The following is a 15,144-nucleotide window of genomic DNA, read 5'->3' as shown; positions in this document are numbered from 1 at the left end:
AATATAATAAATATTACTTTAGAAATTTTGCAATTTGTAAACGTAACCTGTAAATAATCAAATGTTCAAAAAATCAATTCATACACACACACACACACACACACCCCTTTTTTTGGCTCAGCCGATTTCTGCTCGAATGATGATCAACAATAACTCCACTGCTGTTATGTTATATTTGTCATGAGGGTGAGGGTAGATTGCAAATCGGAGACGAGATATTTAAATACAAACAAAAGACATTATATTGATCGGCTTTAATTGCAATTCAATACCATTTCAATGGCTTTAATCAATAGCATTCAACAACGAAATAGGTGAAGGGTTTCATATGGTTGCATGAAACGGATGGTCTCTTTAAGCAGGATTTGAAGAATGTAGTTACATATTCTAGTTTTGCTCCCCAACCACTTGCAATAGATGTTGTATTATATGAACTTAATGCTATGTAATTAATTATTGTGCATTATTATATCTTGTTAATGTAGTTAAAAACCTTTTGCATCCTAAAGGTCGGAAGTGTAATTTTATAATGCATGAAGCTTCATGAACTTGTATGATACGCTTGAAGAACGAAATGATGTAACGACAAATTACTTTTTCTGTCCAATTGTGAAATGTCGTTTCTGCCCTTTGACTTCTAATTATGAAATTACCATGTTTATCCTTTGCTCCTCCTTAGTAATAGATATAGTAGGATTAGTAATTGGTGGTCTATGACACTTGCACTTCTAACAATTTCATCGTACTCAAAACAACTCACTTTGTCAAATGCCTCAATACGCACTTTCCACAACTTCATTACCCGTACCCGTACCCGTACCCGTACCCGAAACCCACCTTGTGTACACATTCAAATCACCATTCGAGCTGAAACAAATTCACGCCCAAATCATCAAAACCAGCACACTCATCTCTGTCCTCAGACTCCCACAAGTCGCATCCGTTTGCGCACTCACTCCAAGCTTCCACTACGCTAGAGCAATCATTAAACTATCCCACACCCACGAAACCGTTATATGGAATTCATGTTTAAAACAATTCGCCCACAGTGATTCGCCTTATGAAGCTGTTCGTTTATTTACTCGTCTGCACGAAGATAATGTTTGTTTAGACGAGTTTACCATTACTTTTATGATTAAAGCGTGCACAAAGCTTTGTTTAGGTGGGAGGATGATTCATGGGTTGGTTGAGAAACTTGGGTTTCAATCCAATTTGTTTTTGCAAATCGGGTTGGTGCATTTGTACGTTGTATCCGGTGAGTTTGACAATGCACGCCAACTGTTTGATAAAATGCCTGACCGAGACGTTGTCACGTGGAACATAATGATTAAGGATTTGATCAAAAGGGGGAATGTGGATGAATTGTACGGGTTGTTTACCACGATGCCGGAACGAAGCGTGAGGTCGTGGACGGCTATGATCATGGGCTTTGTTCAGAATGGAAAACCGAAAGAGGCGATTGATATTTTTAATGAAATGGAGGAGGAGAGCGTGTGTCCGAATGAGGTAACTGTGGTGGCGGTTCTTGCAGCGTGTGCGGATCTTTGTGCGCTTGATTTAGGGAAAAGGATTCATGATTTTTCAGACCGAAGTGGGTTTAAACAAAACGTTCGCGTATGTAACACGTTGTTGGACATGCACATCAAATGTGGGTGTGTGGAATCCGCGTGTAATGTTTTCGAAAACATGGAGCATCGAACGGTTGTATCATGGTCAGTTATGATCCAAGGGTTAGCCGTTAATGGAAAAGGCGAAGAAGCCTTGACATTATATTCCAAAATGATTGATTCACAAATTAGACCGAACGCAGTAACGTTTATTGGGCTCTTACACGCGTGTAGCCACATGGGTATGGTACAGGAGGGTCACAAATATTTCATTAGCATGAGTAAAGATTACAATATAGTTTCACAAATCGAGCATTACGGTTGTATGGTTGATCTTTTAAGTCGGGCCGGACTACTAAACGAAGCCCGTGAGTTTATAAATACGATGCATATTAAACCAAATGGCGTCGTGTGGGGCGCGCTTCTTGGCGGGTGTCGGGTTTATAAGAATGTGGAATTAGCAGAAGAAGCAATTAAACACCTTCTTGAATTGGACCCGCTTAACAATGGATATTATATCGTGTTATCAAACATTTACGCAGAAGCTAAAAGATGGGAAGATGTTTCTAGAGTGAGAAAGTTGATGAGAGAGAAAGGGGTGAAGAAGACACCTGGGTCGAGTTCGATTTCCATACACGGCGTGGTCCACGAGTTTGTGGCAGGAGACGAGTCGCACCCGCAAACCGAAGCGATAAAAGAAAGGTGGGAAAAGTTGTTAGAACAAATGAGGGTCAGAGGTTATGTGCCTAATACTTCTGTTATTGTTCTTGATATTGAAGAGAATGAAAAGGTTAAGTTTGTGTTAAGACATAGTGAGAAGTTGGCGGTTGTGTTCGGTTTGATTAATACTCGGAATGGGACACCGATCAGGATCGTTAAGAATCTTCGTGTTTGTGAAGATTGTCATGTTGCTTTGAAGATGATTTCAGAGATTGTTGATAGAGAGATAGTGTAAGAGATAGGAACCGGTTTCATTGCTTCAAAAATGGTGTATGTTCTTGCAAAGATTTTTGGTGATGTAATCATTCATGTTGATTGTTTGTAAAATAATAAGATTCAATTATTCAAACATAATAATATGCATTCATCAGGAAATCAAAACACAAATAATATAATAACCCAAACTTTTGTATTAGATAACAAACGAATAACCATAACTTTAATATAAATGTTGTTTAAACTATATAATAATAATAATAATAGTTGCATGGCTAAAAAAAAAATAAATAAACTGATATGATAATCTAATTAAATAAATAAATTAAAACAAGAAATAAGATTGAAATAAACGGATTTATAAGAATGACAAGAATTTTAATTTCTCAATCAATAACAATATCTAAAACCTCATTATCACAAAATAAATTTAAATTTTGAATTAACTTATTGAGTACGATTCGTTATATATAATATATAATCCATTCATCAAACCCAAAAATCTTATTCTATCTCTCTGCCATACACACCACCGCCGCCCTACAAATCGTCAGGAAAAGCGTCACTTTTGCCGGAAACTTTCTGACAGAAACCACATCGACCGCTAACGATCGCTTTCGGAGACAACCGCCACAGCCTTGGACGCGCCAGTGGCTGCAAGGAATCACCGAACCGCGAACCTGCTCTTTCAAGTTACGCCACCTACACCGGAATCACGAGTGCCGTAGTCATTGCCACCGGAACGAACCATCGCCGCGTCCACGCTTCTACCTCCATCGAAGGTAACCCATATTGAGTCATACTCCATGTTTTGTTTCCACCAATTTGAACAACTGATTAATGAAACAACATTAATAAATTGTATATTTGTTGGGTTAAACACGAACCGTGATGTGGGCGTTTTGTTTTTGGAATGAAATAGAACAATTAAAAAAGGAAGTTTTAGTTAGTTGAAGTTATTGTTCTATATATATTCGTTTCTACAGAAGCTTCCATATTCAAATGGTAACTAAATATTAAATAAATATAGTAATCTATATGGAGTTCATATATTTATATATGCAGTTTTATAAATACCAATAAATGTTAAAAAGCTTGTAGTATGAATGCATAAATGGAGTTTTAAAGCTATCAGTCTCATAGCTAAACTTTGTAACTTAGTAAACTGATGAAAGATATATTATTAAAATATCTATATACAATACAATGAACATCACCAATTGAATAACTAAATAAATAGTGCATGACTACATAAACGAAACGAACTCTAAGGATAATTGATTTAATATTAATACAATGATACTGTAGGTTCACGCAAGAGATAAGGGGTGTTAATATTTAGTGTGTTTTTGCTCATTGAATAAGGTACGGTTTCTGTTTTTGTTACTCATAGTATTATATTTTGTTCCTTCGTAGTTCGGATTCCGTGTTTTTCTTCTTTTAGCTTTATATTGTTTTCACCGTTCTCGTAGTGGTACGGATTCTGTTTCTTGTTACTTCATAGTACGGTTTATGTTTTTGTTACTCTTAGTATTAATTATAGTCTGTTACTTTGTTGTACGGATTCTGGTTTCTGTCACTCATAGTATAAATTTTATTTTGTTACTTTGTAGTACGGTTTCTGTTTTTGTTCACTTTTAGTATTGACTCTATTCCGTTACTTTGTAGTACGGATTTTCGTTACGCGTCGGTTATATTTTGAGTTCAGTTATTTTATATAATATATTTTAGTTATACGACTTTAGTTCAGTACTCTGTTACCCGAGCATTTCTGACTTGTCGTTGGGGCGTCAACGACATGGCACTTATCGTGACAGTGCGTAATCAAAGTTCACGGCGTCTCTGAAAGTACTCATGTAGTACCTTGGCCACTTAGAGGCGTATAGATCGATCTTAGCTCCGACTCCTGACTCCTGACTCCTGACATGGCACTTATCGTGACAGTGCGTAATCAAAGTTCACGGCGTCTCTGAAAGTACTCATGTAGTACCTTGGCCACTTAGAGGCGTATAGATCGATCTTAGCTCCGACTCCTGACTCCTGACTTCTGTTTGAGATGGAACAATGTGTGCACGCCACCCACACCGTCTCTTTGGTGCATGGACTAGCTAGCTGTGTACCCCTCTGTTTAGGCTCTGGGTGCTTCCGTATTACACGACCTATTTATTTTAACATCATCGTCGTGTATTTTAGTAATTATATTTTGTTTCGCTATATTTCTGGTCCGTTTTGATATGTGTATATGCATTTGATTAAATTTGAGTATATTCAGATTACGTCCCGATCGTGTATCGGATTATGTTTCGCATTTAATTATAGTTCAGTTAAATGTTACACGTTATATGTTACACGTCACACATTATATGTTACAAGTTATATGTTTCTGGCTCTGGGTGTTTTTGTTATAGTTCTGATATATTTTCGCATGCGTTTGACCATGTTCTGGCCAAGTGTCGGATCATACATCCGAATTTTATTAAGTATATGTTTCGGTAAAAAGGGTTGGTTTCGAGTTTGAATTGAAGTTCGTATATTTATTCTCTTACGTCTGTCCTTACCTATACTATTGTTCTTTCCGTTACTGGGCAATTTTTGGCTCAGCCGTGTTTTCTTGTTTTGTTTTTTTCTTATTTTGTTTTCAAGTAATCCGGGATTCGGGGAATTTAGTGATGAGAGATAATAATGAAGTTCAAGCTTCTAAAAGTTAATTCATTTTGTTTAATAATATGACGTAGGTTGCATTAATTTTTGTTGTATTTTGGATTGTGGCGTTGATTTGATATCTGTAATAGTAACACGTTAGCCTGTCCCGGGTTGGGGTGTTACAAATAAACTCAAATTAAACAAATTCTGTCTTACTTTTTTACTACTTGTAGTATACTCGATACCGAGTCTAGAAAATGGGGCAGCCCGTGACATTAATCCCGGGGGCCGTGGGGCATTTAGCCAAAGGACAGTGATCGGGTTTCGCCCCCCACCACTTCAAGTCGACACCCTCGTTTTGCAGGGCTAAAAACAGCAGCACCCCCATAAACGCGGTCCCTGCATCAAGTGCAGCCGACAAGACATAATTATACTTCTGCCACCAGTGTTTCCTGTACTTGAACACAAAGTAGTTAAATATCATCCCGGTGACAAGCCAGCTGGCAATATTGGTCGGTGTTGCGGGCGGCATTCCAGCAAAACCGTACGTTATAACGGGTATGTTAATCAATGGGATCCATTTCTTTTCTGGGAACATCTTGCTCAGTATCCATACTGGAACCGGTAAAATTGCACCGATTAGAAACAACCATACAAGGTTTCGGTACAAACCGCCTGGGCCAAAGAGTCTATGTGGGCCGATGAGTCCCCATATAACCGAAGCATCAAATGTTACCTTGTATTTGGGGCATGTCCACGGGCTCTCGGGATGAAGCCCGTCGACATCACACATGTTTTCAATATTCTCTAACATCCACCATGAAACCGCAAGGTTAACCGTCCCAGCAACTAGAGTTCCAACAAGCTGACAATGTATATGCATGTACATTAGTGTATTAACCAAAATGAATTCGTTATAAATGGTTAACATTAACAAAACAAACAAACCTGTGCTGTGAACATGCACCGAGGTGGGATCTTCATGTAGTGCCCGAGTTTCAGGTCGGATAAAAAATCAAGAGCATGAACAGTGCTGATTCGCCCATAGATCTTGAAAAGCAAGCTAGCAATAGGCTTTCCGGGTAAAACGTAACCGAATATGAACTGGGCTATGATGTCGTATCCAGGTTGCTGCATTCGAAAGTTAAAAACTTAAATGGTGGGCAACACGACCCGATTTGTCTAACTAAATAGGTCAAACCGGCATGACCCGTCTAACTGAATAGGTCAAACCGACCTGATCCGTTTAATTTATAATGTCAACCCAAGCCCGACCCGTTTTGTTAAACAAGTTGGATATGACAACCAAAATATTTTAAATTGTGTTAGGAAACATGCTAAAAAGAGTTGGAGGGTATATATAACCATGTTTGTGGATTGATGACTTGTTTAACTAAATGGGTCAAACAGGCCAACACAACCCGTTTAATCACACTGGTCAAATCGACCTGGCCAGTCTAACTAAGTAAGTCAAACCCATCTGGCTCGTCTAACTGAATAGGTCAAACCGACCTGGCTAACAGTTGGTCAAACCAGCCTGACCCGTCAAACTGACTAAGTTTGCTTATTTAAACAGGTCAACTGAAATCCAACCAGATTATAATTAAACATGTTGGATATAACAACCCATTATTTTTAAACCTTCAAATTTCTATATAAACCCTCCACCCTTGTAAAAAAAATTGAAGGTTTAACGCGTTACTGCTGTACTCTTTTTTATGTTTTTTTATATATAAGACTTGCTGTTAAAAAAAAAAGTTTAATGCGTTACTTATTTAAACGTTTAATGGAACCTGATTGGTAGTAGCTTGAATGACACCGATGGGGAGCGTAACAATAAACGCGAGTGCAAAAGCAAAGAGAAAACCCCACCAGGGAAGTTGCACATATTCCTTATATACAAAACACATAATCAAAGACAACACGGTGCTCCCGATCAATAACACGAGATACCACCATTGTGGCACTTGTTCATAACTCTTCATAAGTTTGGCATGAATGTCGGTTTTCATGTTCTTCACCGCAGACTTGCTTTGCTTCCATATATCCCTACATGATAAAATCCAGTAAAGAAAATAAGATATTATTTTTCAGTAAATTTTGTAATCAGTACTTTTAAGCAAATAAACTTTAGTGGCAAAAAAAAGTAGAATAATTACCCGCCATGAAATAAGGCGACATGGGTCAGGGTTGCGGTGAACCTTGCGAACCCTGATCCAATGGAAAGTGCAAATATAGGACTCAAATAGAGTTTGCTGTAACTTTCATAAGCGGCTTCATTCAAGTCAAATTGTGGGGTCAAGATTCGGGTGGTGTCATACACGTGGCCGGTGTGGGTGAACAGTTTTTTTGAGAAAATCGGGAATTTTTGGGCGTCGAAGGTGTTGTATTTCCAGTAACAAAGGGGGACAATTATGTAAATGAACATGATAAAGCCTACTCCAACATTGAAAATAGTAGTCCAAGGTGTGACTAATGGGCTACCGTGGTAGGCTGAAATCCCGGCCCAATCGAGAGTGAATGCACCCACGCCTAGACCTTGGTAGCCCGACCCGATTTGTTGTGCAGTTATGCTGTTGGGCCAAGCCCAGCAGACCCATGAGAAGAAAGTCAAGATTGGAAAAAGATAGCCTGAAAGTGCATAGTATGCAAAACTTAGAACTAGAAAAATCATGAAGAACCGCATTCTTGTCATGCCTTGTGCTTTTGTTTCCTTTTCATGTAATGCTCTGAAATCAAAATAAGTTAGCCATGTTAGTTTGAATATTACACCCACTAAGATAACAACCATCTTAGAATTTAAAAAATTAAGTGACATATACAAATTATAAAACCTTGCTTTATAACTTTTTGATGAGTTTAAAATTCCCTTGATTTGATGATGAAAATGAATATAATGACACATGAAATAAGTAAAATAAATAAATATATAAAGAACACGAGAGTGACTTTCTCACATGATACAAATCTAACACGAAATTCATGGGTTTGGGTTTTGTTTAAACATGTTTGGATTGTTTAGGTTTAAGTTTAACCCACTAACACGTTTTTCTAAACAGTTTGTGTTTGTGTCAACCGTGAATACATCATCATACGTAATTTTAAAGTATCAACATGCAAACAAAAAATCAAATAAATTTCTTCGGGCTAAACGGGTTTAATCCGTATCAACCCATGAACACATCGTCGTGTATGAGAGTGACGTGATTTTCGGTTCGTGTCATGTCTGGGCTCGACCCACCAACCCGACCCTAAACTGAAAAGAGGGAGGCCATGCAGAAAAACCTAAAGAGAGAAACTTGAGCAAGGTTTGAAGGCCACCACATCTCCACCGGATCAACCAAGTACCTCCTCAGCATCCCGGCCCATCCATACCCCAATATCTACCATACACAAACAAACACAATATTAATATTAATCCTCATTCCCAAACACCCCCCAATTCAATTTAAACACTAACCTGAGTAGTCAACACAATAATCAACGCACAAAGAAAACTCAAACTCTGTCTATAAAAACTTTTCATAACCACAATGGCTCCGATCGAGTAGGCGTCACCCCCACCGTATGACACGCCACAATTAGCAAACACTGTGATAATCACGTGCTCTTTCATAGTAAACGGACCCGGGTTCAAACTAAAGCTCAGACCCAGCAACTTATACTCCTTCGTTGGCAACGTGGCCGCCATAAACTTTCCGATGGGCAAAACAGTAATTTGCATGAGAATAGCCGATATGGTTAACGGCTGGGTGCGGTATGTGAAGAAAGTGTTGAGGAATATTAATAATATGCATGAGCCCAATCCCAGTGTCCATGCTCGGAATGTCAACACCGGTAGTGACGGGTCGTCGGTTTCCGGCACGACCAATGCCACCTCCTCCACCGTGCACTCGGTGGTGGGTTGTTTCTCGCCGGTGTCGTTCTTAGTGGCCATTAATAATAATAATATTATTATATTATTGTATGCTGACACTCACTTTGTTGAATACTATGTTATGGACTAGTGTTTATATAAGAGGGACAAAAAGAAAGCTTTTAATTTTTAAATGATGGAATTAATTAAATTAATATTCCACTTTCTTGATATTTTTTTAGACATAATTACATTTATATAAAAAATATAACTTCCCCTTAGCTAATTTGGTATTAAGAATTTTGTATTAATGAACTGAAAATCAGCTTGATCAGAGCTGGCAAAATCGAATATTTTATTTGTACGATTCAAAAGCTATGTGTAAATTGTAATTACGAGTTAATAGACTGTGTTTGCTGGTTAAAATGGTCAATTTTTTGATTTTTTTAAATAAAGTTATGCTTTAGTCATATATAGTTTGGTTTTGTATGATTAATATTCGAAGTTTTGGTGTTTTTATATTATTTTTTATTTATTTAAAAAGGTTTAATGGAGAAAGAAAGGAGTAAAATTATATAAAATTAGTTGTTATTGCAAAGGTCAACAGGTGAGGAATTTAATAAATGAAAAAATATTAAAGTGGGGAGAAAATGGGAATGTGTAGTTACTTTTCAAAGGTTTGTGAAAATCACAAGTCTGCACACTCTCGTACCAAACATTTTTATAAAGATTTCCTACGTGTCAACATGGGCCCAATGACTTTCAGTCCACGTGTGATTCTATTGTCAGGTCCACTGACACGTAGATTATGCACGTGTGAAGCTAGTGTCGCTCATGTGAGCTGCCAACTTAAATCACGCAATTTTCATGAGCTAAAAAGAGTTAATTCTATGCATATATTATTACTAACATATTTTTTTCATATTAAGATGTATCTAGAAAATAATAAATGTCTCATTAATTGATTCAAATAGATTAGCTGCTTGAAATCTTGGTGACAGCGTGTACTCTATCGGAAATAAATTAAATTTTAAACAAATAAATATTCAATAATAATTATTCATAAACGCTAAGGGTCTAGTTGTTATGGGACAATGAAATGAATAAGGAAATTGAATGGACGTGGTAATGGAATAGATAAAGGAATAAAATATATCATTATATTTTATTGTCATGTTTGGTTATCATGTATAAATAAAATGATTCTTTAATTTATTATTGCTATTATTAGTAAATATTATTATTGTTAATAATAATAATACTATTATTTACTAATAATAATAAACTGATAATATTTATTATTATTATTAGTAATATTAGTAATAGTAGAAAATGATAGTAATAATAATTAATATATGAATATTCATAATAACAAGTGTCACGACCAGATTATTTAATCGAATAAAAATAATCATGAAAACGTTGAATCACGCATGCGTGTTATAAATTGTTAATTCATCAAATTTAAATATATAATAATAATTCTAATATAATAATAGTTATATTATAATATACAAATCAATAATGATATTAATAATAACATCGACAATATAACAATAACTATAATATAATAATAACACTTATTATTATTATTATTATTATTATTATTATTGTTGTTGTTGTTGGTGTACTATTATTATTGAGTCATGAGTCATTTCCATTATGTGAAGGAATGAAAAAAATTCCCTTCTTAAAGGATTAAAAATTCAATAATTTAAAGGAGTTTCGTTCATTAAGTAATAACTCATTCTGTTATCAAATGACAACCAAACATGTTTTAATTCATTCTATTGGTAATCCCATGCCCAACTCGTTTGTAAAATTATGTCCCATACCCGGCCCATTACCTGTTGGGTATTTGTCGAGTAATTACCCATTGGGACTTTCAAGTACATTTTTTATATAAGTGTGATAATAAATAAATAATCACAATATAATTATATAAATGTGTGTGTGTATCTTTCACAACCTACGAAATAAAAAGAATTTTTCGGGTATATGATTCTGATATATGGTTCGGGTAAAAGGGTATGTGTTTTTAGGTAATCGGGCCATGTATATATAATTAGACGTGCACAAATCGGGTATTAAAAAAACCGGGTTCGCGTATGGAATCGGGTACGGGTATGATCGGGTATTGGAAAATCGGGTATTAGTAATAACCGGGTCGGGTTCGGGTCTAGGTATTGGCATGAAAAACCATACCCTATTTACCGGGTCTGGGTCGGGTATTAAACCGGGTTTTCAATACCCGGGTATTTGAATACCCTATTTTCGGGTATTGAAAAAACCCATTTTCCGGGTATTTGAATACCCTATTTCCGGGTATTAAAAAACCAATTTTTTGCAACATTCTTCTGTTAACGGGCCTACTTTGTTTTTTTTATTATAACTCTATTTTTTTGCATTCAAACTTCGAAGTTCATTCAAATTCAAACATATGTAAATAACTAAACAATGATATAAAAAAACATATATTTTATATGTTTTAAATTGTTGTTTGATATATCAAAAGACGTTGCTCTAAACAAAATATTTATATCAAATATGTGCTTCAAAAAAGATCCGTTGAAGAACGGATATAGATCTATGGGTAGCCACACAACCATTGTGCACAAACACTAATATCAGGTATGCAAAAAATTCCAGTTCGGGTATGCAAAAAACCCGGGTTTCAGGTATAACTAGAACCGGGTTTCGGGTATAACTAGAATCGGGTTTCGGGTATTATCGGCTTTATATCAGGTACGGGTTCGGGTTTCAGCATTGAAAGTCATACCCTATCCGTACCCTACGGGTAGGGTCGGGTTCGGGTATAAAAAACCCGGGTTTAAAAAAAACCAGTTCCAGGTTTTTTTTTCTGGTCCGGTTTCGGGTTCGGGATTTTTGTGCACCTCTATATATAATCCCACACCCGCGAAAATTTTTAAATCCTAATCCCATACCCATCGGGTTTCGGGTATTCCCGTCCCATTTGTTTCGGGTTTCGGGTATATCCGCTGGGCTCGGGCTATCCATATCCATGCGTTTTCTGGTTATCGGGCCGGGTATCATCTAATCCCATATCCAGCCCGTACCCGCGAAAATTTTTAAATCCTAATCCCATACCAGGCCCATACCCATCGGGTTTCGGCGGGTTTTGGGTATACCCACTATAACAAACCATAATAAAGAATAAAATAATCAAAGAAAGAAATGAAGAAATGAGAAAGAAAAGAGAAGAAGTAAAAGGAAGAATGGAAAATATAAAGGAAAATTCCATCCCACATTGATGGAGAAAGAAAATGGAAGGCTTTCACCATGGTATAAATAGGATTTCTAACTCTTGTCCCACATCGCTAGATTACAAAACTTGTAAGCTCTTTATAAGGAAGAGAGTTCACATGATAATATTCTTATGTGTCAAATCACACCCAGTAGTCCTAGCGGAGGGTGCGAAGCACCCGACGCGCACTGGCTCGGGCACGGGCGAAGTGCGATGGGCGCAATGTGGCGCTTTGATGGCTCACTTCGCACGCTCGCATCGCTGCGAGCCGCTTAAGGGCCACCAAGTATGCTTAAGCTTCTTCGCGATACGCGAAGATGTGACGTAAAAGTTACGCGGCATTGACACGTCACCTGACACGTGTCGCGCCACGTGGCATAGCTAGGGCTGACTCGACAACCCTACTGCAACTTCGCGATACGCGAAGATGCTCAAATTCAAGTATAAATATGGCAGAAATCTGGACTTCACAACTTGTTCAAAATTTTCTCTCTTCTTAAAAACTGGTATTATACCCGAGTAATTGTAACGGTACCTCTCCGATCGAAAGGAACTTTTATAACACGAATCCAAAAGCTCTACCTAACCAAGGTATAACATTGTGCAATCGTGTAAAGTTTCATGTCTCGTGATTATCGTTATAATTATGGGTTTATACTAATATAGATATACTACATTGTGCTTAATCTAGGTGCTTAACATCAGAAGGCTTGTTAAATATAAACTTGCAAGGTGAGACATTCGAGTTTTTGCACAACTCACATTTGCATGAGACAACTTATTTTTCAATGCTGTCATGATGCTTCTCTAAATCCATTAAACTCATGACAGATAGTCCAAATATTTTCAAACGATTTTAAATACATTATAGTGATTAAGTCTCTGTAGACTTACGGGATGGTTACTACTGGTATTGTGGGGTTTTGTATACAAGGCTTGCCTACTGGGCTATTACACGTTACTTATTGGACAAGTGTTAGCCAATAAGTAATATGACCACAGTCACAGATACGGTCGAGTGACAAGTACCTTTCGGTAATTTGTAAGCAGGCAGATGTAAAAACATCTTAATGCTGTAACTGTAAAATGTGTTATTTATAAATGAGTGTACTCACCAGTATTTCCTGCTAATCAAATATTTTTAAACATGTTTCAGGTGACCTGTTAGAGACAAAGGAATGATGCATGCGGGCTTCCAGCTTAAATAATTGGCTTGTCACCAGAATAAAGAAACGTGTTTTGTAAATTAGGGTTTATCCCTATAAAACTTATATTTGTATAAAAATGGGTTTTTATCCCAGTTTATGAAATAAGAATTATGGTGTTTTTATAACTCTGATTAATTTTCCTAACTACGGTTCTGATGAAATATCCCGCTGCAAATTATTTTAATAAATATCGATACCACCACTCAATGTTCACGGCTCCCCTCCCGGGGTATATAGGTTGGCGCTGTGACACCCACCAGGGCTTGGGCTTTTTTTTCCATCCCTAAGATCCATATCCAAATATTATGGGCCAAGTAGTCTGCTTTGTTAATGTGTTCCAAAGCCCAAATCCTTTCATCATATGTAACAGGCTAGTTCAAGTAGGAACTATCACAATTAATGGATCAAACGATAATTTCTTTTCTCATCTATCTATTTTAAGAGGGGAAGGGGCACTCATGGGTATTAGCCATGAACCGGTCAATCCCGTATTGCCATCTCATTTTTATCCTTTGTACCCACAAACCACAAATTCACTGGCGGCACCTACCCACAAGTATCCTAGAACTTTTTGTGTTTTTGTTTTTTATAATAACAATTAATTACTCATTTATTTTTTCCAATTGTCATATATGCTTCATGGCAAAGGTTTGCCATGAATTGCAATTTGGCAATCTACCCATATAGGTAGGGGTGGGTTTGCTTTGTGGCTTGGAACCCGTAAATCTTACCCTTACATGTGCCCCTTCCCCTCTAATAAATGAATACTAATTTCTGTCACTTGTCACACTCTTAGCCCTCACTTTTTAAACCCATTTTGTTATTTGAATCCCGTATGAGTAATTACCCGACCTAAAATAGTATTATTCGGATTTATATTTCTATATTGTTTTGTTTTTAACATGATCTTAACCTTATATTTTATCACTTTATGGCTGTCGATTTAGAAGAACACCCAAGGAAACCCTTCAAATTTGTAAAACATATTTCTGTTTAACGTTTATGAATACTAATTTCTGCCACTTGTCACACTCTTAGCCCTCCTCACTTTTTTATATTTGAATCCCGTATGGGTAATAACCCGACCCAAAATAGTATTATTCGGATATATATTTCTATGTTGTTTTGTTTTTAACAGAATCTTAACCTTATATTTTATCACTTTATGGCTGTCGATTTAGAAGAACACCCAAGGAAACCCTTCAAATTTGTAAAACATATTTCTGTTTAACGTTTATGTGGTAAGAGGATCGTACATTTGTTCCTGACAGTGTATGCTTTGGAGGTAATTATCTTGATTGAACTTTTACTTATGGTTTTGTTTATTATTTTTTTAATCTTTTTTCATTTCGTTTTGTTCTTCATTTCTTTTCCAGCAATATTAGGCAAAAAGGACCAAAAACAAAAGGCTTATATCATGCTTCCTTTAACTTTGTTTATATCTCCATATTATTTTGTTATCGATATTAACTTTTTATGGTCAATAATTGCTAATGGTAATATTTTTTATGTTTAAAGGGACCGGGAAGAGAAGCTCCATCAATCTAACAGAAGGCTTTGAAAGTTGAAGGCTACAGATAGTTAATATGACGGGTACTATTATAATTTTTATTATATGATATAAATGAT

The 15,144-nt window shown here is 36.5% G+C and overlaps 2 protein-coding genes across 2 annotated transcripts; one reads left to right on the top strand and one right to left on the bottom strand.

Moving 5' to 3' along the window:
• The first annotated feature begins 1,075 nt into the window (after nucleotides 1–1,075).
• LOC143625781 (pentatricopeptide repeat-containing protein At5g66520-like) lies at nucleotides 1,076–2,686 on the top strand. Its single transcript, XM_077096027.1, has one exon. It carries the CDS (start codon nucleotides 1,132–1,134, stop codon nucleotides 2,560–2,562), a length of 1,431 nt encoding a protein of 476 aa, XP_076952142.1. The 5' UTR covers nucleotides 1,076–1,131; the 3' UTR covers nucleotides 2,563–2,686.
• A 2,687-nt stretch (nucleotides 2,687–5,373) lies between these two features.
• Nucleotides 5,374–9,123, bottom strand: LOC143625780 (oligopeptide transporter 3-like). Its single transcript, XM_077096026.1, has 6 exons — nucleotides 8,647–9,123; nucleotides 8,472–8,569; nucleotides 7,346–7,915; nucleotides 6,980–7,235; nucleotides 6,135–6,317; nucleotides 5,374–6,051 (listed from the first exon to the last, which is right to left on the bottom strand). The coding sequence occupies exons 1-6, from the start codon at nucleotides 9,121–9,123 to the stop codon at nucleotides 5,437–5,439; spliced, it is 2,199 nt and encodes a 732-aa protein (XP_076952141.1). The 3' UTR covers nucleotides 5,374–5,436.
• Between the last annotated feature and the right edge of the window lie 6,021 nt (nucleotides 9,124–15,144).

Source organism: Bidens hawaiensis, unplaced genomic scaffold (assembly GCF_021521415.1).
Source record: "Bidens hawaiensis isolate Kalapana, Puna unplaced genomic scaffold, B.hawaiensis_p1.1 tig00004242_1, whole genome shotgun sequence".
Lineage (NCBI taxonomy): Eukaryota > Viridiplantae > Streptophyta > Magnoliopsida > Asterales > Asteraceae > Bidens > Bidens hawaiensis.
The sequence above is the reverse complement of the archived record's forward strand: the minus strand, read 5'-3'. Positions and strand labels throughout refer to the sequence as shown.

Bases quoted from the DNA above. Each gene is read 5' to 3' on its own strand.
- LOC143625781 (XM_077096027.1), top strand. From the start codon at position 1,132: ATGATTAAAGCGTGCACAAAGCTTTGTTTAGGTGGGAGGATGATTCAT.
- LOC143625780 (XM_077096026.1), bottom strand. From the start codon at position 9,123: ATGGCCACTAAGAACGACACCGGCGAGAAACAACCCACCACCGAGTGC. The intron at 8,570-8,646 runs GTTAGTGTTTAA...TGTGTATGGTAG, and splicing joins TTATTGTGTTGACTACTCAG to ATATTGGGGTATGGATGGGC. The intron at 7,236-7,345 runs GTAATTATTCTA...TTTATCATGTAG, and splicing joins GTCGCCTTATTTCATGGCGG to GGATATATGGAAGCAAAGCA.